Genomic DNA, 26,070 nt, shown 5'->3' on the forward strand with positions numbered 1-26,070 from the left:
CAAAAATTTCTACATTTCTGTTTTTTTTCAGTCAAGATAGAATGCAGAGTGCACACTTTTTTGAATTTACCAAACGGCTGCAATGAGTTAAAAAATGTAAAGGGGTCTGAATACTTTCCGTACCCACTGTATGTGTGTGTTTTAATGAATATTTCCTTTCACAACGATGAAGACAAGACAGAGAACTGCTGTATGTAAAAGCTCAAGTTAAAATCGCATTGCAATCGGATAGCCATCACTCTGCATTTGGATGTAAATCGGATGCTAGGTGTGAAAAATCGGATTGTACTCTCATGACACTCGCATTACACTCGTGCGTCTCTCGGCAGGGAGACTCAGTCCGATTTTTCATTCGTTTAGTGTGACGCTGGTCTTCGTGTCCAAATCCGTTGCTGCTTTTGCCAGAAATCATTATTTATTCAAACATGCTAATAAGGTCCTTGGAGCACGCTTAGTGTAGCTGAACCGTTCAATGCAACTTCCCACCTACTTGTTTTTTATCTGTCTCCACACTCATATTCCTTAATTGACAGATCTGACTTACAGGAGCCAGAGACGAATCAAAAAATAAAACCAGTAGGTAGGAAGTTGAACTGAAACCCTTGGCCATACCAAGGGTACACTGAGCACCTCGTTAGCACTTGAATAAAGAGCAATTTATGTCAAATGCAGCCAAGTATATACACACAGCTCTGGCAAAAACAAAGAAACCACCACATCCAATCCCTGTCATGGGCAGCCCAATCTCCAGACCTGAACCCCATTGAAAACCTCTGGAATGTAATCAAGAGGATGATGGATAGTCACAAGCCATAAAACAAAGAAGAACTGCTTACATTTTTGTTCCAGGAGCAGTGTGAAAGACTGGTGGAAAACATGCCAAGACGCATGAAAGCTGTGATTAAACATCATGGTTATTCCACAAAATATTGATTTCTGAACTCTTCCTGAGTTAAAACATTAGTATTGTTGTTTCTAAATGATTATGACTTGTTTTCTTTGCATTATTTGAGGTCTGAAAGCACTGGGTTTTTTTTTTACATTTTGATCATTTCTCCTTTTCAGAAAATAAATACAAAATGTATTGCTCGGAAATTCGGAGACCTGTTGTCAGAAGTTTATAGAATAAAAGAACAATTTACATTTTACTCAAAAATATACCTATAAAGAGAAAAATCAGACAAACTGAACATTTTCCAGTGGTCTCTTAATTTTTGCCAGAACTGTATTTATATTAATGATACAATTTTTAGGGCTATGTATCCTAAGGTGCTGTGCTTGGTTTGAACAGTCATTTTGTGCTGACAAGACTATGTAGGGGAAAACAACAGACTGTAGCAAATTTAAAAAAAACTTACATTTTTATGATTGACACACTTCATTAGGACCAGCTCCCTGTATGCTCGTTTGGCATGTGTTTGATTTTGAAATGGCCTACTGAGTTTCTTAATGGCCACATTTCTATCAAGGACAGCATCGTAAGCAGCACTGAAAGACAGGAAAGAGAACCATAATGAAGACAATGTTTCTTTACAAAGATAGCAAATACAATGTAAGAATTTAGTTATACAGGTAACCTTGATCATTTCAGACATATGTACATTGATGACTATCATGAACGAGAGTTCCTAACGGGGGTTCCTAGGAAAACTTGTTTTACAATAACCTAGTAGCCTGTCTAAACAGGATGCCAATCACCTGACAAACCAGAAAAATGCTTGGCTGCCCAAAAGAACATTGTTCTCGGCAGTGCATCTTCTTGTGTAAACAGGACCTGAACTGTGGAGAAAAATGGCAGCCTATGCACACTGATCAATATATTACAGATTATTCAGTGTGCATCTAATGCGCAGCCTCCATGTGTAAACAGGCTATTAAATATCCGCCAATCAGTATATACCTACCAATCAGCATTTGTTTAACGTCTCAAAATTGGCTAATGTGAATGCGCCCCCGTAATGGCGGCAGAGGTATTTGTGTCACCTGCGCATTGACCTCGGTGCCCATCATTGTGTATTTCCCTTGGATGAGACTGATGGTCAGGTTTTTCATATAACTGGCACTTTGAGAACAAGAGAACTGTGCAGCACGTGAGGGAGACTGCACTGAAAAGGGCAGGGGCAGAACTTGTAATAATTATGCAAAGTGCCACATAATCGTGTCCCTAACCCATTTATTAAAATGGGGTAATGTAGGTATCCCACCTAAGATCACATGTACAAGATGAATGTTAGCCTAACTCTCGGATTTGGGTGAGAACAGCCATTTTTCAAACGTTCATGGTGAGGTCCCATCTCTCCCCGATTGGCAAATGTCAGGAAGAAAAATAGCAGGCATAGAATCGTAGAATGGTGGAGTTGGACGGGACCTCCAAGGTCATCGTGTCCAATCTCCTGCGCAATGAAGGATTCACTAAAGCATCCCAGACAGATGTCTGTCCAGCCTTTGTTTGATGACTTCCATTGAAGGAGAACTCACCACCTCTTATGGTAGCCAGTGGGTTTTCAACAGGTCTGATCCTTTGTTTGCTTTACTCACTCTCCAATCTCTGTTTTTCATTAGACTTTCCCTTCTGTGGGTAATTTACACTCTGCTCTGCCCTCTGGTTCTTTAGGAGGAACGTGAAGAGCTCGCCGGCCTTTCAGGCAGCCTATGTTGGAGTTGCCATTGTCTAGTCTGTGGTTAGGGCTATCTCAGCTCACGCGGGAACCACTAGAGACTGCTGGGTTTGGATCTCTAAACTGAACAGGAACCAGCAGGATTAGTTGCAGTTTTCAGTGTGTTACCATTTTTCCCCAAGTGAATTGCTATACTATCACAACAACTCTACTGAAGTTGATGAACATTTTTTCTTAACTGTATTAACTCTAAAAGTAAGGTTTAAATCAGGTTTTTATTTTAAATGTATGTTTCAAAAATGCGTCATAATGTTTTTTTACAATTTTCAGTACTGCTATGTAAAAAAAGAAAAATGTAAAATGAAATCAGGAAACTTGCAATTCTTCCACTGGCTACTAAGCCTTATAAAAGACTTATACTTCTAGTTTTTACAGATGACCTTTTAACAGTCTCATTAGCACAGATACAATTACAATGACAGTGAATCCCCGTTATATACAACAAATAATCAAGGATACATTGCTTACACTAAGATTGTCACAGCTCACCTCCTTGCACGATGACGTTAACTCAGAAATAAATGGAAATAGAAATCTAACATGAGATCTAGTGGACAGTGTGAAAATTGCAATACTTCATATATAATGATATGAAAAATTGTAATAAAAAAAAAAATATATATATATATATATTTAATATAAAAAAGTAGAACATTATCTGATTACATATTCCCTTGAAATTCATAGCATAGCTATGAAACTGCTTAGTACATGTTTATGCATATCTGAGAAAGGGAGCATTTAAACTAAGTGGCAGCACGGTGGCTCAGTGGTTAGCATTATAGCGCTGGGGTCCTGGGTTCAAATCCCACCGAGGATAACATCTGCAAGAAGTTTGTATGTTCTCCTCATATTTGCGTTGGCTTGCTCCGGGTTTCTTCCCACATTTCAAAGACATACTGATAGGGAGCTTAGATTGTGAGCCTCATTTGGGACAGTGATGATAATGTCTGGAAATCGCTGTGGAATATGATAGCGCTATATAAGCGAAGCATAATAAGTACATTGCTATTATTCCTATGTTCAAAATGCAAATTCTAAATTATTGATAACAAAAGAAAACACATCATAACTAGCGAACATCGTTGGCTCCCTCCTTATTTGGCAAGCTACAGCGCTTACCGAGGAAGCTGCATCGGGAACCCGGATACCTGGAGCGCTCCTGATAATCAGCTGTTTGGCGCCGCAGCTGCATGTGTCGCGGCTGTGTGACAACACATGCATGTAGAGCCCGTGTATTGTGACTGTCACACAGCCGCGACACGTGCAGCTGCGGCACCAAACAGCTGATTGTCGGAGCGCTCCAGGTATCCGGGTCCCGATGCAGCTTCTTCGGTAAGCGCTGTAGCTTGCTGAATAAGGAGGGAGCCGACAATGTTCGCTCATCTCTAACCACAACATCAAACTGCATTGTAACGGTAGATTATCACTCGTAGGTGAGACCTCTGCTTTTATGGGTTCTCATAGTAACAATGCACATCCCAACATGTGTCCTATTCATTGCTCAATGCCGGCAAGCTTAACCTTCACTGTTGTTTTTCCCAGCTTATCGCAAGGCCGTCATTGTTTAGAAACATCTACTGTGCTGGAACACTAAGTTGCTGGAACAAGTCGAGTACAGTCCATGGCAGGCTGCAATATAACTGTAACTAATGGCACTGTAAGCCTGGGCTGGATAAATGTTTGGCGAGTTACAGACGCTGCACTGTGGAGACGGAAATTCCTAATATGCTGTGCTAAGAAGTGCTGCATGCACCACTGCTACACTTTGTTTTGCTACAGCTCGGAGAAAATGGTCTTTCTTTTACAAATCTTCCACCTATAGTCAGCAATATGACCCCAGCATCCAAAATCGGTTCATTTAATGTTAGTAGAACCGATTGTTCAGTTGTTCTTGAAGCTATGAAATTGAGGGACTTTTATATTTCTAACTTTCTGTTTCACAAATTGACATGAGAAGAATAAAGTCTCAACTGTGAAATTGAGTTTATCCACCAAGAGTTTATCCGTCAAGTAATTCTTAACTCTTGCATAGACATGTTTATGTATTTAGTATAAAGGAAAACATGGTGGTCATTGAGTTTTTATTTTTCTATGTTGCATAATACATTTAATGCAACACAAGGGAGTCCAGAACAAGTTTTCTGCATATACTAGGAGGCCAGTTCCTCCATGAATGGTAGGCATGTGACTGGTAGTTTCATGAGTATTTTGCACCTCTGCTGCCACAACCTTTATCATTGAGGCCTGCTTCATCCTATGTAGAGCATTAGTATTGTAACAGATATTGGTAAAAACTGCTGCCTCTTTTTCTGTGATGGTTTTAGAATTTTATGTCCTTTTCTTTGAGTGTTATGTCCCCCTGCGTGGGGGACATAATACTGTCCAAGGGGGGTATGTTGGGACATCATTCTGCATGAGGGATGTGTGGAGGACAAAGTACTGGGCAAGAGGGTGGTGTAAGGGACATTTTTCTGCATGGGAGCTGTGTTGGGACATAATACTGTGCAAGGAGGCTGTGTGGGGACATCCTTCTGCATGGGGCCTGTGTTGGACATAATACTGTGCAAAAGAGCTCAGTGGGGACAAAATACTGTGCAAGGAAGCTGTGTGAGGACATCTTTCTACATGGGGCTCTGTGGAGACATAATACTGTGTAAAGGGGCTACATGGGGACAAATATCTGAATGGGGGCCGTCTGGGAGCATAATACTATGCAAGGCAATGGGACATATTTCTGCATGGGGCTATCTAGGAACATATTATTGTGTATGAGGGCTGTGTGGGGATATTCTGAAGGGGAGCTGTGTGGCGACAAAATACTGTTCAAAGGTGCGGCGTGATGACTTCTTTCTGCATGGGGGCTGTGTGAAGACATAATACTGTGTAAAGGGGCTATATGGGGACACATTTCTGCATGGAGCTGTCTGGGAACATAACACTATGTAACGCAATGGGACATATTTCTGCATGGGGGCTCTCTGGGAACATAATACTGTATAAAAGGGTTGTGTGGGGATATCATTCTGCATGGGGAACTGTGTGGGGACATAATAATGTGTAGTGAGGCTTTCTGGAGACATCATACTGTTGGAGGCACTGTGTAGGGACTAGAGATGAGCCACCTCCCTAGTGTTCGGGTTCGGTTCGGTTCGTCGAACAGGGAGATGTTCACCGAACTGTTCGTCGAACTGTTCGACGAACACCGTCGAACCCCATTGAAACCAATGGCAGGCAAACACAAACACATACAAACACATGGAAAACACATAGAAAACACCTTAAAAGGTGTCCAAAAGCTGACAAACTGCTCAGAAGACACAACAAACACATGGAAAAGTCACAACTACACATAGTCATGCGAAAAGAAAAGAGGTGGAGGAGTAAAAGGAGGAGGAGACACAGATATGGGCATGTCATGCCCTTCTAAAGTTAAGAAAGGCTGGAGTAAAAATCTAAACTCAGTCTACCAACACCCAGACGTCTTGACAAAAAAAAAAAAAAGAAATATCTTTAGGTAGAATGGCGGCGGGTCCATTCAGAACACTTTCCTTAGAAGACGTAGTGGTACCACCGTTGGGAGTTGTGCCAAAAAATGAACCCAATACATTCAGACTAATCCACCATTTGTCATATCCAAGGAGCAGGTCAGTAAACGACAACATCGACGCGGAACCAAGTACAGTACTATGTACTGTACCTCCTTTGACGAGGCAATCAGGTGGGTCAAGAAGTTGGGAAGGGGCACCCTAATGGCCAAAACAGACATTGAGGGGGTGTTCCGGTTACTACCTGTACCTCCGAATAGTGTCCTCCCATTGGGCTGCTTCTGTGAAGGAGCATACTACATAGATTGCTGTTTGCCCATGGGGTGCTCCATATCCTGCTCACTATTTGAGGCGTTTAGTTGCTTCCTCGAATGTGTCGTCATGGACGTTTGTAAAGCGGCACATATTATCCATTACCTCGACGACTTCTTATGCCTGGGCCCAAAAGATTCGCCACAGTGTGAAAACACGCGGTAGTCCACCTGTGAGGAGAGAGCTGGAGGGAGAGTGGACACCCCAGAGCCGAGGGGTTAGATTGAGAAAGAAAGAAGGCGGTGTAGCTTGCTTCATGGGTGGGGTACTCTGCTGAGTAGCAGAAATTGCTACTAGGCCCAAAAGGATTTCCTTGGCCAAATGCCATTAAAAAATAGTAGTTAGGTAAACAGGCGGTGTAGCTTGCTTCATAGGTGGGGTACTCTGCTGAGTAGCACAAAATGCTATTAGGTACAAAACGATTTCCTGGGCTAGATCAGTTAAAAATTAGTAATTAGATCAACAGGCGGTGTAGCTTGCTTCATGGGTGAAGTACGCTGCTGAGTAGCACCAAATTCTACTAGGCCCCAAAGGATTTCCTGGGCCAGATGCTGTTAAAAATAGTACTTAGGTAAACAGGTGGTGGGTGGCTGGGCTACTCTGCTGACAAGCAGACACTGAAGCTCTGGAGCAGACCTCTGATTCCCAGGCTATAGTATGAGTAAACAGCTCTACAGACTCAACCATGTGTGCTACCCCATGCTCAGACGGGCAGCTGGAGACTTGGGAGCTGTGAGGAAGCAAGTGCGATTGGGGTGACAACTCTGAGGACTGGAGTAGTTGTGATGTTGAAGTTGACATGGAGGAGAGCCCACTTGAACGAGCACTTGATATCCGTTCAAGCACCTGCTGTTTTTGTGCCTCATCTGGAATTTTTGGCGATGCTTGTAGTGATGGTCGTAAGAAAGGGATCATATCAGATTGTCCACGAAAAGAAGTAGACATCTTACTTTGGCTGGAAGATGGTCTTTCTTCTGCAGATGTTACTGTTGCTTTACCACCTACCCCACGGACACAACCTTTTTTTCCCTTTCCAACACGCCTATTCCTCTTTCCACCAGCAGCAGGCCTTTTGCCAGTCATTTTAGTGCTTAATTGGCAACTCTGTATCTGAAGTTGTTGGCACAACAACCGATGGATGAAAACCGAGCAGAACTGAGTGGCCAAACTGTGGTACTAGGCCCAAAACTATCAACTGGATTAGATGCAGTGAAAATAGAGATACACAGGCGGTGTAGCTAGCTTCACAGGTGGGCTACTCTGCTGACGTGCAGACACTGCTACTAAGCCCAAAACCCCAAAACGATTTACTGGGTTAGATGCAGTAAAAACTGAGATACACAGGCGGTGTAGCTAGCTTCACAGGCGGGCTACTCTGCTGACAAGCAGACACTGCTACTAAGCCCAAAACAATTTACTGGGTTAGATGCAGTAAAAATTGAGATACACAGGCGGTTGTTATGGTTCTCAATGGCAAGAGAACATAGCCCAGCAAACATACGAACTAGCTCTTGGAAGGATGGAAACTAAACTGACCATGAACTAAACCTGCCGCACAACTAACAGTAGCCGGGTAGCGTAGCCTGCGTTTTATCCCTAGACGCCCAGCGCCGGCCGGAGGACTAACTAATCCTGGCAGAGGAAAATATAGTCCTGGCTCACCTCTAGAGAAATTTCCCCGAAAGGCAGACAGAGGCCCCCACAAATATTGGCGGTGATTTTAGATGAAATGACAAACGTAGTATGAAAATAGGTTTAGCAAAATTGAGGTCCGCTTACTAGATAGCAGGAAGACAGAAAGGGCACTTTCATGGTCAGCTGAAAACCCTATCAAAATACCATCCTGAAATTACTTTAAGACTCTAGTATTAACTCATAACATCAGAGTGGCAATTTCAGATCACAAGAGCTTTCCAGACACAGAAACGAAACTACAGCTGTGAACTGGAACAAAATGCAAAAACAAACAAGGACTAAGTCCAACTTAACTGGGAGTTGTCTAGCAGCAGGAACATGCACAGAAAGGCTTCTGATTACAATGTTGACCGGCATGGAAGTGACAGAGGAGCAAGGCTAAATAGCGACTCCCACATCCTGATGGAAACAGGTGAACAGAGAGGATGAAGCACACCAGTTCAATTCCACCAGTGGCCACCGGGGGAGCCCAAAATCCAATTTCACAACAGTACCCCCCCCTCAAGGAGGGGGCACCGAACCCTCACCAGAACCACCAGGGCGATCAGGATGAGCCCTATGAAAGGCACGGACCAAATCGGAGGCATGAACATCAGAGGCAGTCACCCAAGAATTATCCTCCTGACCGTATCCCTTCCATTTGACCAGATACTGGAGTTTCCGTCTGGAAACACGGGAGTCCAAGATTTTTTCCACAACGTACTCCAACTCGCCCTCAACCAACACCGGAGCAGGAGGCTCAACGGAAGGCACAACCGGTACCTCATACCTGCGCAATAATGACCGATGAAAAACATTATGAATAGAAAAAGATGCAGGGAGGTCCAAACGGAAGGACACAGGGTTAAGAATCTCCAATATCTTGTACGGGCCGATGAACCGAGGCTTAAACTTGGGAGAAGAAACCCTCATAGGGACAAAACGAGAAGACAACCACACCAAGTCCCCAACACAAAGCCGAGGACCAACCCGACGCCGGCGGTTGGCAAAAAGCTGAGTCTTCTCCTGGGACAACTTCAAATTGTCCACTACCTGCCCCCAAATCTGATGCAACCTCTCCACCACAGCATCCACTCCAGGACAATCCGAAGATTCCACCTGACCAGAAGAAAATCGAGGATGAAACCCCGAATTACAGAAAAAGGGAGACACCAAGGTGGCAGAACTGGCCCGATTATTGAGGGCAAACTCCGCTAAAGGCAAAAAAGCAACCCAATCATCCTGATCTGCAGACACAAAACACCTCAAATATGTCTCCAAGGTCTGATTCGTCCGCTCGGTCTGGCCATTAGTCTGAGGATGGAAAGCAGACGAGAAAGACAAATCTATGCCCATCCTAGCACAGAATGCTCGCCAAAATCTAGACACGAATTGGGTACCTCTGTCAGAAACGATATTCTCCGGAATACCATGCAAACGGACCACATTTTGAAAAAACAGAGGAACCAACTCGGAAGAAGAAGGCAACTTAGGCAGGGGAACCAAATGGACCATCTTAGAGAAACGATCACACACCACCCAGATGACAGACATCTTCTGAGAAACAGGAAGATCCGAAATAAAATCCATCGAGATGTGCGTCCAGGGCCTATTCGGGATAGGCAAGGGCAACAACAATCCACTAGCCCGAGAACAACAAGGCTTGGCCCGAGCACAAACGTCACAAGACTGCACGAAGCCTCGCACATCTCGAGACAGGGAAGGCCACCAGAAGGACCTTGCCACCAAATCCCTGGTACCAAAGATTCCAGGATGACCTGCCAACGCAGAAGAATGAACCTCAGAAATGACTTTACTGGTCCAATCATCAGGAACAAACAGTCTACCAGGTGGGCAACGATCAGGTCTATCCGCCTGAAACTCCTGCAAGGCCCGCCGCAGGTCTGGAGAAACGGCAGACAATATCACTCCATCCTTAAGGATACCTGTAGGTTCAGAATTACCAGGGGAGTCAGGCTCAAAACTCCTAGAAAGGGCATCCGCCTTAACATTCTTAGAACCCGGCAGGTAGGACACCACAAAATTAAACCGAGAGAAAAACAACGACCAGCGCGCCTGTCTAGGATTCAGGCGTCTGGCGGACTCAAGATAAATTAGATTTTTGTGGTCAGTCAATACCACCACCTGATGTCTAGCCCCCTCAAGCCAATGACGCCACTCCTCAAAAGCCCACTTCATGGCCAAAAGCTCCCGATTCCCAACATCATAATTCCGCTCGGCGGGCGAAAATTTACGCGAGAAAAAAGCGCAAGGTCTCATCACGGAGCAATCGGAACTTCTCTGCGACAAAACCGCCCCAGCTCCGATTTCAGAAGCGTCGACCTCAACCTGAAAAGGAAGAGCAACATCAGGCTGACGCAACACAGGGGCGGAAGAAAAGCGGCGCTTAAGCTCCCGAAAGGCCTCCACAGCAGCAGGGGACCAATCAGCAACATCAGCACCCTTCTTAGTCAAATCAGTCAATGGTTTAACAACATCAGAAAAACCAGCAATAAATCGACGATAAAAGTTAGCAAAGCCCAAAAATTTCTGAAGACTCTTAAGAGAAGAGGGTTGCGTCCAATCACAAATAGCCTGAACCTTGACAGGATCCATCTCGATGGAAGAGGGGGAAAAAATATATCCCAAAAAGGAAATCTTTTGAACCCCAAAAACGCACTTAGAACCCTTCACACACAAGGAATTAGACCGCAAAACCTGAAAAACCCTCCTGACCTGCTGGACATGAGAGTCCCAGTCATCCGAAAAAATCAAAATATCATCCAGATACACAATCATAAATGTATCCAAATAATCACGGAAAATGTCATGCATAAAGGACTGAAAGACTGAAGGGGCATTTGAAAGACCAAAAGGCATCACCAAATACTCAAAGTGGCCCTCGGGCGTATTAAATGCGGTTTTCCACTCATCCCCCTGCTTAATTCGCACCAAATTATACGCCCCACGAAGATCTATCTTAGAGAACCACTTGGCCCCCTTTATGCGGGCAAACAAATCAGTCAGCAGTGGCAACGGATATTGATATTTAACCGTGATTTTATTCAAAAGCCGATAATCAATGCACGGCCTCAAAGAGCCATCTTTCTTAGCCACAAAGAAAAAACCGGCTCCTAAGGGAGATGACGAAGGACGAATATGTCCCTTTTCCAAGGACTCCTTTATATATTCTCGCATAGCAGCATGTTCAGGCACAGACAGATTAAATAAACGACCCTTAGGGTATTTACTACCCGGAATCAAATCTATGGCACAATCGCACTCCCGGTGCGGAGGTAATGAACCAAGCTTAGGTTCTTCAAAAACGTCACGATATTCAGTCAAGAATTCAGGAATCTCAGAGGGAATAGATGATGAAATGGAAACCACAGGTACGTCCCCATGCGTCCCCTTACATCCCCAGCTTAACACAGACATAGCTTTCCAGTCAAGGACTGGGTTATGAGATTGCAGCCATGGCAATCCAAGCACCAACACATCATGTAGGCCATACAGCACAAGAAAGCGAATAATCTCCTGGTGATCCGGATTAATCCGCATAGTTACTTGTGTCCAGTATTGTGGTTTATTGCTAGCCAATGGGGTGGAGTCAATCCCCTTCAGGGGTATAGGAGTTTCAAGAGGCTCCAAATCATACCCACAGCGTTTGGCAAAGGACCAATCCATAAGACTCAAAGCGGCGCCAGAGTCGACATAGGCATCCGCGGTAATAGATGATAAAGAACAAATCAGGGTCACAGATAGAATAAACTTAGACTGTAAAGTGCCAATTGAAACAGACTTATCAAGCTTCTTAGTACGCTTAGAGCATGCTGATATAACATGAGTTGAATCACCGCAATAGAAGCACAACCCATTTTTTCGTCTAAAATTCTGCCGTTCACTTCTGGACAGAATTCTATCACATTGCATATTCTCTGGCGTCTTCTCAGTAGACACCGCCAAATGGTGCACAGGTTTGCGCTCCCGCAGACGCCTATCGATCTGGATAGCCATTGTCATGGACTCATTCAGACCCGCAGGCACAGGGAACCCCACCATAACATCCTTAATGGCATCAGAGAGACCCTCTCTGAAATTCGCCGCCAGGGCGCACTCATTCCACTGAGTAAGCACAGCCCATTTACGGAATTTCTGGCAGTATATTTCAGCTTCGTCTTGCCCCTGAGATAGGGACATCAAGGCCTTTTCCGCCTGAAGTTCTAACTGAGGTTCCTCATAAAGCAACCCCAAGGCCAGAAAAAACGCATCCACATTGAGCAACGCAGGATCCCCTGGAGCCAATGCAAAAGCCCAATCCTGAGGGTCGCCCCGGAGCAAAGAAATCACAATCCTGACCTGCTGAGCAGGATCTCCAGCAGAGCGAGATTTCAGGGACAAAAACAACTTGCAATTATTTTTGAAATTTTGAAAGCAAGATCTATTCCCCGAGAAAAATTCAGGCAAAGGAATTCTAGGTTCAGATATAGGAACATGAACAACAAAATCTTGTAAGTTTTGAACTTTCGTGGTGAGATTATTCAAACCTGCAGCTAAACTCTGAATATCCATTTTAAACAGGTGAACACAGAGCCATTCCAGGATTAGAAGGAGAGAGAGAGAGAAAGGCTGCAATATAGGCAGACTTGCAAGAGATTCAATTACAAGCACACTCAGAACTGAGGAAAAAAAAAATAAAAATCTTCAGCAGACTTCTCTTTTCTCTCCTTTCTCTGTCAATTAATTTAACCCTTTTGGTCCGGTCAAACTGTTATGGTTCTCAATGGCAAGAGAACATAGCCCAGCAAACATACGAACTAGCTCTTGGAAGGATGGAAACTAAACTGACCATGAACTAAACCTGCCGCACAACTAACAGTAGCCGGGTAGCGTAGCCTGCGTTTTATCCCTAGACGCCCAGCGCCGGCCGGAGGACTAACTAATCCTGGCAGAGGAAAATATAGTCCTGGCTCACCTCTAGAGAAATTTCCCCGAAAGGCAGACAGAGGCCCCCACAAATATTGGCGGTGATTTTAGATGAAATGACAAACGTAGTATGAAAATAGGTTTAGCAAAATTGAGGTCCGCTTACTAGATAGCAGGAAGACAGAAAGGGCACTTTCATGGTCAGCTGAAAACCCTATCAAAATACCATCCTGAAATTACTTTAAGACTCTAGTATTAACTCATAACATCAGAGTGGCAATTTCAGATCACAAGAGCTTTCCAGACACAGAAACGAAACTACAGCTGTGAACTGGAACAAAATGCAAAAACAAACAAGGACTAAGTCCAACTTAACTGGGAGTTGTCTAGCAGCAGGAACATGCACAGAAAGGCTTCTGATTACAATGTTGACCGGCATGGAAGTGACAGAGGAGCAAGGCTAAATAGCGACTCCCACATCCTGATGGAAACAGGTGAACAGAGAGGATGAAGCACACCAGTTCAATTCCACCAGTGGCCACCGGGGGAGCCCAAAATCCAATTTCACAACAGGCGGTGTAGCTAGCTTCACAGGCGGGCTACTCTGCTGACGTACAGACACTGCTACTAAGCCCAAAACCCCAAAACGATTTACTGCTTTAGATGCCGTAAAAATTGAGATACACAGGCGGTGTAGCTAGCTTCACAGGCGGGCTACTCAGATGACTATCAGACAATGCTACTAGCCCAAAAGGATTGGCTGAGCTAGATTACACCAAATGTTGTGACTAACACTTGCACAGCACTGGCTCAGACCTGCCTGGCAAACAGTGCTATGAACTGCTGTAACCTACCCTGAAAAGGGCTGATATTACAACTAGTCCCAACTCCCGACTCCCTAAACCTATCTCTCAGAAAATTCGCTGGCAAAAAAGACTCTTTGACTGTATAGCGCCCACAGCAGCAGCGGTGCCGTCTAACACTAAGCTGCAGCAGTAAGGAAATGGTGACGACGGGGCAAATGGCTGGTTCTCATTGGGCAAGGAGTGACATGTGACATACACAGCCAATGACACATGCCCTTGCTTGTGTGCATCACATGCACATTGCTGTGTGTCTGTGCACTGCTGATAGGCTGCGAGACTGCACCGCCACTCTGTAAATGCGGGAATGAAAAAAAAATGGAGATCGGCGTTATTTCAGCACAGATCTATCCCCCGCCCACTATACACGGAAATAGTCCATTAACAATGATAAACAGTTTTAATGTGCAAATCAAGCTGGGCTTTTGGTGAACGAACAGTTATCGAACAGAAACTCGAACAGCCGAATTTTAAGCAAATTGTTCGGGTTCGTCGAACGACTCGAACACCGCCCAAAACAGCTCGAATTTGAAATTGGCGAACAGTTCGACTCGAACACCGCTCATATCTAGTAGGGACATCATACTGGGGACTGTGGTGCATCATATTCCATAAGGAATTGGCTAAATAACAGGAAAAAAAGAGTTGTCATAAATGGTACGTTCTCTAAATGGGATATAGTCAGCAGTGGGGTACCGCACTAGGACAGATTCTTTATTTATGACCTTGTGGATGGGATTTGGAGTAAAGTGTCAGTTTTTGCTGACGATACCAAACTATGTAGGATATTAAAATCTGACCTTGACATTACAATATTGCAAAACTGCAACATGACTGTATGGGTAAACACTTGGCAAATGGGGTTTAATGTAGATAAATGTAAATTAATGCACTTAGGAGGGAGTAATCCTATTGTTGCATATACTGTACATTAAATGAGAGTATTCTCGGGACTACAGAACAGGAGAAGCACTTGGGTAATCTGGTTACAAGTAAGCTGAGTAGCAGAACTCAATGTCAAGCAGTAGCAGCAAAAATCAAACAAGATTTTAGGATGTATAAAAAATTAGATAAAATCATGCGATCCCAAAGTATTATTACCCCTTTATACATCACTTATGAGGCCACATCTAAAATATGGGATCCAGTTTTGGGCTCCACATTTTAAAAAGGATATTCAGAAGTTAGAATCAGTTCAAAGGCAAGCAACCTATTATTACAAGGGATGGAAGGCCTCTCATATGATGAAAGGTTAGTAAAGCTGGGTTTGTTAAGCAAAGAAAAAAGATGCCTCAGAGAAGATCTCATTAACATGTATAAATATATGTGTGGTCAGTACAAAGTACTGGAACATGACTTATTACTTCTAAAGACTATATAAAGAGAGAGAGAGAGAAAATCAGGCAGCACTCCAGTTCAAGGAGAAATTGTGGGCTTTAATCAACGTGCAACGTTTCGACCTCACAGCACGGTCTTTGTCAAGCTGTGAGGTCTATACAGTTGTGCTCAAAAGTTTACATGCCCCAACAGAGTTTTTGCTTTCTTGGCCTTTTTTCAGAGAATATGAATGGTAACACTGAAACTTTTTCTCTACTCATGATTAGTGGTTGGGTGAAGCCATTTATTGTCAAACTACTGTGTTTTCTCTTTTTAAATCATAATGAAAACTCAAAACATCCAAATTACCCTCATCAAAAGTTAAAACTGTTAGGGTTAGCGGAACGCACTGAGTATAGGTAGGTAGCAACAAGGTGCGTTCGCAGCCCGGGTCCACCATGCAGAAATATATGCTGCAAAGTAACGGCGGATAAACTCTGAGCTCACACGTGGGTTAAGCTTCACCCCGTGTGAACTGGAAGCAATCTCTGTTGCCTCACAGAGTCACGCTGTACACAAAACTATTACTCTAACTAGGGTGGTGCTTGCTCTGGAACTCTTCTGTGCTAACTGCACACATGAAGGAACCAGATGCTAAGCCAAGCAACTAATTGTCCCCACTGACGCTAGCTGCCTGCCTGAGTGTACAGTCTCAAAGCTACAGCCTCACACCACATATGCAAAGAGTGGTATAGTATCCACTGGCACAAGCCAAACACATTTGATACTAGCGTATGGCCGTGCGGCCATGCAAACCTTTTATAGTTGCAGCTCTTTCAGGACCTTCCCGGTGGACCAAAGGGAGCTGCTACAGGGCCTGAGCGTGTGACTCCCGACCTCCAATGAGAGGTCCTCCCGTGGGCATGCTTTGTGCATGAAAAGCAGAACTTAGTCCCAGAAAAGCCTGCTCGCCGCTGACCAGCGTTGGCTACAAAGGCAGAGCCTGGAAAGGCAACAGTAACCATTCGCACAGTATCAGGCTGAGCCAGACGCTGCGACCGACGTCTCCGCTGAGCAGGTTCCACTGCGACTGGAGGAGAATGGGAGACCACAGCAGACATGGTTCGAGATTCCCCCTGTGCAACGGCGGGAACTCGACACCTAACACACACATCCTGGTGATTTTGGCCTGATAACATACACAGAAGATGACACAAATGGGTTTGCATGTAATTAGTGTGTGTGCATAAAAGCTGAGTGAGTTTCTGGAATCCAGACAGACTCTTGCATCTCTCATCCAGCCACTAACGTTTCTAGATTGTGAGTCATTGGGAAAGCAAAAGAAGTTTCAATGGATCTATGGGAAAAGGTAGTTGAACTGTATAAAACAGGAAAGGGATACAAAAAGATATCCAAGGAATTGATAATGCCAGTCAGCAGCGTTCAAACTGTGATTAACAAATGGAAAATTAGGGGCTCTGTAAAAACAAAACCAAGGTCAGGTAGACGAACAAAAATATCGTCCACAACTGCCAGGAAAATTGTTTGACATGCAAAGAAAAACCCAGAAATAACATCAGCTGAAATACAGGACTCTCTGAAAACTAGTGGTGTGGATGTTTCAAGATGCACAACAAGGACGCACTTGAAGAAAAATGGACTGCATGGTCGAGTCGCCATAAGAAAGCCATTACTGTACAAATGCCACAAAGTATCTCACCTACAATACGCAAAACAGCACAGAGACAAGCCTCAAAACTTCTGGAACAAGGTAACATGACAACGATCAAAGACACAAGGCCAAGTTGACCTGTCATTGGCTACAGCAGCACAAAGTGAAAGTTCTGGAGTAGCCATCTCAGTCCCCTGACCTCAATATCATTGAGCCACTCTGGGGAGATCTCAAGCTAGACAGCCCAGGAATTTACAGGAACTGGAGGCTTCTTGCCAAGAAGAGTGGGCAGCTTTACCATCTGAGAAAATAAAGAACCTCATCCACAACTACCACAAAAGACTTCAATGTGTCATTGACGTTAGAGGGGTCAATACACGGTATTAAGAAATGGGGTATGTGAACTTTTTATCAGGGTAATTTAGATGTTTCGTGTTGTCATTATGATTTAAAAAGAGAAAACACAGTAGTCTGACAATAAATGGCTTGTCACAATAGGACTGGCGAGTAAACTGGGACCCGGGGCACCTTTCCTGGCCCTAGCACTAGGGGGCGCCCTAACTCGCCCTGTTCCCCAGGATACCTCAGATGGCGAGGATGCCGGGGCCTCTGCCCTTGCCCTGTCTCCTAGCTGCAGCCCTGTGTCTTCCACCCGGGGAAGAGAGGCACTACCGTGTACAGCAGTACACCAACCTGACTGACAGGGGAACAAAGACAAGGGTAAAAGAAAATTCCACTCACACAAAATATACTCTCACAAATAACAGATGTATTCACCAGGGTGTGAAAATAAGGCAGGTAAGGATGAGGAATTTCCAAGCGTACAAACCAAGCAACTGTCCCACAATAAACTCCTCCAGCTCTCCAAACACCAGCTACTCACTATCCTGATCTATGTAGCAAGTGCTAGCAAGTGCTAACTCAGACAAGGACCTGGCCAGAAGGCCTAGCTTTTATAGGAGAGAGGAGTGGCTAACCGAGCACAGCTGAATGAAGGGATTTCCACATGGCCGATTAACCCTTGTCCTGCTGAAAGAAAAACAAACACATTTAATACACCGGAGAATAGCTTCTTCTCAGCGGCGAAGCAGGAGCCATCAGACGCTGCGATCTTCTGGCACTGATCTGTCATGGAAACTCTGACATGGCTTCACCCAACCATTAACCATGAGTGGAGAAAAAGTTTTAGTGTTATCATTCATATTCTCTGAAAAAGGCCAAGAAAGCAAAAATTATGCAGGGGTATGTAAACTTTTGAGCACAACTGTATATAAAACAAATGTCAAAGTTGAAATCATCCCCTTTTCCTATTCATAATAAAAAAAAAAAAACAAACATATAAACAACATGGGGCAAGCACAGATGCCATCCGTGTGATGTCCATGATTTTTCATGGACTCATAGAACTGTAGGGGTAATTGACCCATGACTCAAAAACGGACATCTCCATGAGTATTTGCAGACCGCTCGTTACATAATAAAACAAGGTCATGTGAACAGCCCCATAGACTATAATGTATACGTGTTCTATCCATGAAAAGAAAAGCACAGAAAGAAGACCTTTCATTCAGACTAGTAAAACAAATGTGGTTTATAATATTATTTCTATATGTATACTAGATTTAAGTTACATTTGTCCTGCACAATTATCATTAATCAAGCATTCTTCAGAGTCTGAAGAGGCTGCTGATCACCCGACGAAACGCTAGTTCCTTGGGGGAAATTATCTTTCGGGTTGGACAAAAGATCATCATAGCATATCGTAGTAAGTAGGACCTTTGCTACCAAGAACAATGGCAGCCTATGAACGCTGAGTGATCTACAGCAGATTGTCTATGCACATCTAAAGTAGGGTCACTCTGCGTAAATAGGCTATTAAACAACCGCCAACCGGCAAACATGTTGCCAGACATTTAGCGCTGAGTATCGCGCAGTGTAAGTGGAACTTCTCTCATGGCTAGAAACCTCCCACCCAATCTCTCTCAGCTAGAATACATGTAGATCTGTAAATATGATCGACACAGTCACAATTGGACTTCCTTTAGAATCAATGCTCCCTTCTGTCTTCATCATTGTGTGCAACGTAAATGTGTTTTAATCTTCAAGAGTAACAAGATAAGCAATTTATCTAGGAGAAAAGCAGGATCCGTCAAACATCATTAATCACTGCGAATATTATACACCGAGTAAATGTAGCTGAAATAAATTCAATATGGCAAATTCTGAAATACTCTTGATATTTCTACAGCTTTTTTGTGTCGTTTTTGCCATCCTAAATTACTATAGCAACACATAAATACAAAGCTGATTGACTGAATGCGGGAATAAAACCATTTAACATAATGCTTAGAGCTGAGATGTCAACAAATGTTTGTAACAGCTAAATGAACCAAGCAAACTGTGGGGACGCTAAGCAAGACTCATTTGCATGTGTATACAAATTTATATTCTTGTTGCCAATAGCAATTGGATTAAGTGCTGGAAATGTGACATAACTATTAAAAAACTAGAGATATACAAATCAAATTTGTGTCAAATTTTTAGAAGTTCATTGAACCTGTGGAATTTGACCAATTCATTGCTTCACATGAATTGTCTAAAAAAGTTGCCACTATATTAAACTATACAGAGGAAGATTGCAACAGCAAGAGAAGGCTCATAGGACCTTGGTCGCGACCAGATGGACTTCTTTATAATGCCTTGCAGCTATCACATCACTCACATTACATGACATAGAACAGTCAATCAAAAAGGACTATCATAGCCTGTAAAAAAGCCGAGGCAGGGAATTCAGCAGATATTTTTTAAATCTGCATAGTCAGAGGACATTATAGCTTACAGCTTAGCCATAGATTAGTCATTTGCGATTTATTGAAGACATTTTTGTTTAATTGTCTTGTTTTAATAGCTTACCTTTTTAGCTAAAAGTAAAATGCTCTTTATTTTTATCTCTAAGCAATTTTTGTGAGTTTTCAGAACCAAAAGTCACGAATCCTTTGAAAAGTCGCACCTTTGTCTAATGTGTGCCAAATTGAAAACACCTCCTGAAACCTTATTTTAGACAGTGACTGGAATGTGCCCAAATAAATAAGACATTTGCCAAATGTCGCATTTCATGAATCTGTCTAAAACGCTTGAATAAGCAAAGTTGTGGAGTATAAATCAAAGAAGACTTAAAAAAGACAACTTAAAGGTGTTGTCCAGGTCTGTGATAAAAATCTTCAGTCACTCTATGTGATAACAGACTTTTGAATCCTCACAGCATATGCACCGCATGCTATCAAGACTCTTTGGTGTCAGAAGCGAGAGAGGATGGGCAGATTAGTTTATTTTATTGTAAAGCCGTGGTATGTTGGTGCATTATATTATGGGGGTGCATTATAATATGGGGGAGCATTATACTCTTATGGGGGAGACTTATACCATGGGGCTGCATTTTACCCCTATGAGAGAGCATTATGTTATGGGGGTGCATTATACCCCTATGGGGCTGCATTATACCCCTATGGGGAGCATTATATTATGTGGAAGCATTATACCCCTTTGGGGGAGCATTATACCCCTATGGAACTGCATTATACCCCTATGGGGGAGCATTTTATTATAGGGGTGCATTATACCCCTATGGGGCTGCACTATACCCCTATGGGGGAGCATTATATTATGGGGTTTCATTTTACCCCTGTGGAGCTGCATTATACTCCTATGGAGCTGCATTATACCCCTATGGGGAGCATTATATTAAAGGGGTGCATTATACCCATATGGGGATTCATTATAATATGGGGGAGTATTATACTTCTATGGGGGAGCATTATACCATGGGGCTGCATTTTACCCCTATGAGAGAGCATTATATCATGGGGGTGCATTATACCCCTATGGGGCTGCATTATACCCCTATGGGGAGCATTATATTATGGGGGAGCATTATACCCCTATGGGGGAGAATTATACCCCTATGGGTGTTCATTATACTATGGGGGAGCATTTTACCCCAATGGAACTGCATTATACCCCTATGGGAGAGAATTTTATTATAGGGGTGCATTATAACCCTATAGGGCTGCATTATACCCCTATGGGGGAGCATTATATTATGGGGTTGCATTATACCCCTGTGGAGCTGCATTATACTCCTATAGAGCTGCATTATACCCCTGTGGAGCTGCATTATACTCCTATAGAGCTGCATTATATCCCTATTGGGGGAGCATTATATTATGGGGTTGCATTATACCCTTATGGAGCTGCATTATACCCCTATGGAGCTGCATTATAACCCTATGGGGGAGCATTAAATTATGGGGGAGCATTATACCCCTATGGGGGAGCAATATACCCTTATGGGGGTTCATTATACTATGGGGGAGCATTGTACCCCTATGGGGGGTTCATTATACTATGGGGGGAGCATTATACCCCTATGGGGAAGCATTATACCCTTATGGGACTGCATTATACCCCTATGGGGGAGCATCATATTATAGGGGGGCTTTATACCCCTATGGGGCTGCAGTATACCCCTATGGGGGAACATTATATTATGGGGGTGCATTGTTCCCCTATGGGACTGCATTATATGACTGTAACCATTCCCATTTTATTATCAACATCCACATTTTTTGCAGAAATGTGGATTTTTTTGACTGGTGTGACTCCCTCTGGTAATCGAGCACAAAAGGCTAAAGGTAAAAAAAACCAAACAAATACAACTTCATGGTTTTCATGCTCATTGTTTTATTTATCATATTCCTCACTTCTGGAAAAAAAAATGCAATTTTTCAGTTTTCTGACTTGTGTGAATAGTCCCAGTAGGCCCCTGTGCAGAATTGGTCCCTTGCACAGGACCGAAAACATAAGACTGCTGTAGTGATATTTTTGTCACTATCTTACCAAGGTTAGAAAGGGTCATAGAACCAGGAATCAAACACTTATTCTATGGTAGCCTTGGGCTACTTACCATGGTAGCCATTAAAAGCAACATACTGAGTTGATAGAGCAGACATTGAAATGGAAAGTAGCCATCAAATCTCCCCTGTATTAATTGTTTACAAAATTAATGGTCTAACCAGGTTTAGATTGGACCACTGGTTATGGCAGGTGGATTCTGTGGAGTTTTGAGGACATTCACTTTGACATTACTAACACTAAGGCATTATATGTGTTAAAGAGCTTAAAAGGGGTTGGATAGAGTCTAGTAGTCTTCAGAGTGTCACACACATCTTTTCAGGACAATTGAAGGCATTGAAGTACTTATGTGTCACACTAAATCAAAATTTTGTTAAAAAATTTTGAAAACTTGAAATTCAAAAGATTTGCTTATCTCTAGGAATAACCATTCCCTTGCTGCTCCAGTGTGGCACTTCAAGCAAATTCTGGTGGTTTATGAAAGCATCAGAGCTGAGGCCAATGATTGACTGCACATTAATGATGGGCATGGGGGCAACACTGCAAGACCGTAGTTAACTGCTTGTTTAAAATCCCCAAGAACTCCTTTAACATTGATTGCCTGCACTAAGAGCAGAATATTAGTGTTTGACCAGTGGAATTCTACCTCCCATTCGGGAGTGGGGAGAAGCCACAGGGGACCTGCCTCATGGACTAGTCATACGAAAAGCACCGTTTTAGGTTGACTTTTATACATGGGTTGTCATGGCATACATATTAGTGGAATATTGCTAGACTTAGCAATAAACAGGGGCCATAATTGCAAAATTCCAACCAATGAGCTGACTGAAGTGGCATAGACACTATAGTCAACTCTGCTCATCATTCGGAGGTTGTATGAGGTTGTATGATCAAACCACCACAATCATTATTTTGCACAATGAGGTGGCACTGTACTTCGTAGAGCTATACCAAAAATTCTACCAATTGCCAGAGGTCACAAAATCCTTGCCAATCAAACACTGATGACCAATCCTAGCAATCTGCCACTTGGTTCCAATCATTTCCCTTTTTTCTTAGCTGACTGGTAGTGACAGCTGTAAAACGTTTTCCATATAAAATAAATCATAACATATGATGTGTTTTAAGTTAATATGAAACTAAATTGTCCTGACACTGACTGGTGTAAAATAGCTTTTATAGTCACTAAATGCTATGTTGGACAATTGTATTTGTCAAATGCTAGTCTCTTTAGTCACTTTGCAAAATCACAAATTTAATATGACATTATTCATATGCTAACCAAGTGAAGTTCCAGGGCACATTAGCATTGTGAACACTTTCTGCAGCTCCACTGGGTTAGAAGGGCGAGTGACTATAGGCAACATTCACAAATTTCCACTTGCTTTACAGTGAAATGTAAGGGTTATTCTCATCTTCATAGATGGATATTGGTGGATAGTGCACTTTACTGTTAATTAAAATTTGCAGCAGTTCTTAAGATATTAACAATTTTCTTTTGTTTTCAGCTCACTGTCTAGGATACCGACCACCACTGCTGTTTAGCTTAAAACCACTGGATAAAGAGGTAACAGTCGGCTCACGTGATCTTAACATCTTAGAAAGAAAAAAGTTTACAAGCAGAATAGAAAGAACTTGCAGGCACTGTGCATGTTCTGCTGTCTAGAAGCGATCATTGGTCTCCAAGGCAATGAACTCTAAAGAAAAGAATAATGGTAATATTTTGAAAATGGCTGAAAATTTTAATAAGCGGTAAAATTGTTTTCTGGCTCCTGTCTAAACACTGAAATACGGAATTCAAAGGTGCCCAAAATTGCGTCATAGACATGACTTATCAAATGGCATCCAAAACATGCAACTTTGGACTCCGTTTCAGCTTCTTTAAGTTAAATCTGTCAGAAAATCATAGTCTACTGCTCTATTGCTTCCAACTTGAGAGAAGGACATGGTTGAAAAATAAAGCTCTGAAACACCAAAAGAATCATGAAATTCTGTCCGTATAATGCATTGTGAGAAGACCCACATTTATCTAGGACTATTGTTTCTGGAGAAGAAGAGGTCAAGTAGATATAAAAACATAGAAGTGTGAAAATATGCACATCCATAGTATAGTATCATAGCCGAAACTGAAATCAGTACAAACAGCAATGCTCTCAATACAGCTTGGCATCAGTTCTATACTTAGCAAATAAAAATATATACAGTTCCAGGACAGACAAATCACGGAAAGACATAAGACACCTATACCATAATAAACTACTCCCTAGACTTGATGACACATGGGAAGCTGATAAAAAACGAATACTTAATTTACTTACCAAACTATTCCCTGAGCCCCAGAACCTATCGGCTTGAGATTCTGGTAGCGTTTCAGTACTGTGAAAGTCGAGTCTCCTACTTCCACGCTGTAGAACTGGTTGTCAACTTTGCTTTTGCTCATGTTGTAATGTTTGGCAATATATGACACATCCACTTGATTACTGAATCCCTGACAGAAACAAAAATATGGAAAGAATAAAAATGGTTCCATAATAAAGCACCCATCTCTTTAGCATTGAAATACTTTACATGGCATACTATATAGTAGAGATTAACAGCAATATAGAAATTAAGCTATAGACAATGTAAATGCTAAAAAAAAAACAACTTTTTAACTGAATCAATTAATCCTATGTGACATTAGAAGTACACACAACGATACCACCAAAAAAGATTGCAATACGTTACACAATGCATGACCATTTGTAGAGCTGGCGTCTCTGCCCTGGCAAAGATGTCGGCTTAGGTCATTGGAGAGGCCTCCATTCCTCACTTCCTGCTTTGGCTGCTGATGTGGGTCCAGCCACACTTGCTATCTCTCATCTCTATGTCAGCCGGTCCAGCCGCACTTGCTAGTACTCATCTCTACATCATCTGATCCAGACACACTTGCTAGTGCTCACCTGTACATCAGTAGGTCCCATCTATATCCATGGTTCCCGTGCTCTTACAGCACCTGCCTGCATCTACTGGACCTTCCTTCAGGCTGTCCCAGCTACCTGTCCCTAGGGGGTCACCTGTCATCTTCCCAAGGTCAGTTCTAAAGCAGCACCTGGTCCACCTCCCTAGTTTCTCCTCGGATCATGGTATCATCAGCAACCGTGCATCCAAGGTCAGATTTGGTGAGGCACCTAGTCATGCCCACCCAGGCTTTCCTTGGACCACAGCACAGTGTTTCCACCACCCAGCCCGTTACACCATTACTATGGTAAATGTCAATCTGGCTTTAGACGACTTCTTTACCAAAGCTATTAATATTAAATTATGTACATCTGGCTTTAAATTGAAGTACATATAGGAACTTTCACTGTAAGTATTACTATAAAATTTGTCAGGACCACAGGTTATTCATAACTACTACTAGATTAAGTGGTGTTTTTCTAAATGACCATTGTTGTGAAAAATGGCAGTCTAGTTATAGAAGTTTTTCTTTCACCATAGCCAATACTGTAGAGAAGTGATCCCAAAACTTTGTTACCTCCAGAGCGACATTCAGTTCTGAGAAACAGTCGTGAGCCACATCCAGAACCCCCCTCCCGAATAGTGACATTCAGCTACAGTATTCTCACAGTAGTGAAAACCAGAGCCCCCATTATTGGTATAATGACCGCTAAAGCTTCTCCACAGAAATCACAGGAAACCAATATACTTGCATCTAGGGATTCCCACCTTACCATCACTCAGTATTCTTGCATCAAGCACTCCCACCACACTATTGCATCCAGCTTGAAGCACCCCCTCTGTCTGACAGTATCATGCTATGTCTAGCTTAGCACTTAATGTATCTCTCCAACCCCAAGGACAGTATATGTGTATCCAGATTTGCTCTTCTTTGTGGGGCTACTTACAAAAGTCACCATCTGGAGACCTGCTCTTCATAGCAGTTTGCTAGACCAGGTGCTAGTGCACTAAGCTGGTAGATAGCCGCAAGCTACAGGTCATGGGTCTACCAAATAAGAAAGCACCAAGAACGCAGTCAACACAGTCCGATTAATGCAAATATAGAAAAACCTTTATTAAATGGTAAAACACAGGTATACAGCATGGCAGGAAAACATCCCCTACACAAGCCCGCACACACATATCACAAAGGGACCGGATTAAAGTGCATTAGTAATATTGTGGACCAT

The 26,070-nt window shown here is 42.9% G+C and overlaps 1 protein-coding gene across 10 annotated transcripts in view; it reads right to left on the reverse strand.

Moving 5' to 3' along the window:
• Positions 1–26,070, reverse strand: part of MAPK10 (mitogen-activated protein kinase 10) — a 361,444-nt gene that overhangs the window by 123,326 nt on the left and 212,048 nt on the right. For all 10 annotated transcript variants that reach the window (XM_077275822.1, XM_077275824.1, XM_077275823.1 and 7 more), the window contains exons 3-4: positions 24,220–24,389; positions 1,359–1,488 (exon numbers count right to left, since the gene is read on the reverse strand). In XM_077275822.1, coding sequence (XP_077131937.1) covers positions 1,359–1,488; positions 24,220–24,389 — 300 coding nt within the window. The remainder of the gene's footprint in view (positions 1–1,358; positions 1,489–24,219; positions 24,390–26,070) is intronic.

The sequence above is a fragment of the Ranitomeya variabilis genome, chromosome 1 (genome assembly GCF_051348905.1).
Source record: "Ranitomeya variabilis isolate aRanVar5 chromosome 1, aRanVar5.hap1, whole genome shotgun sequence".
Taxonomy (NCBI): domain Eukaryota; kingdom Metazoa; phylum Chordata; class Amphibia; order Anura; family Dendrobatidae; genus Ranitomeya; species Ranitomeya variabilis.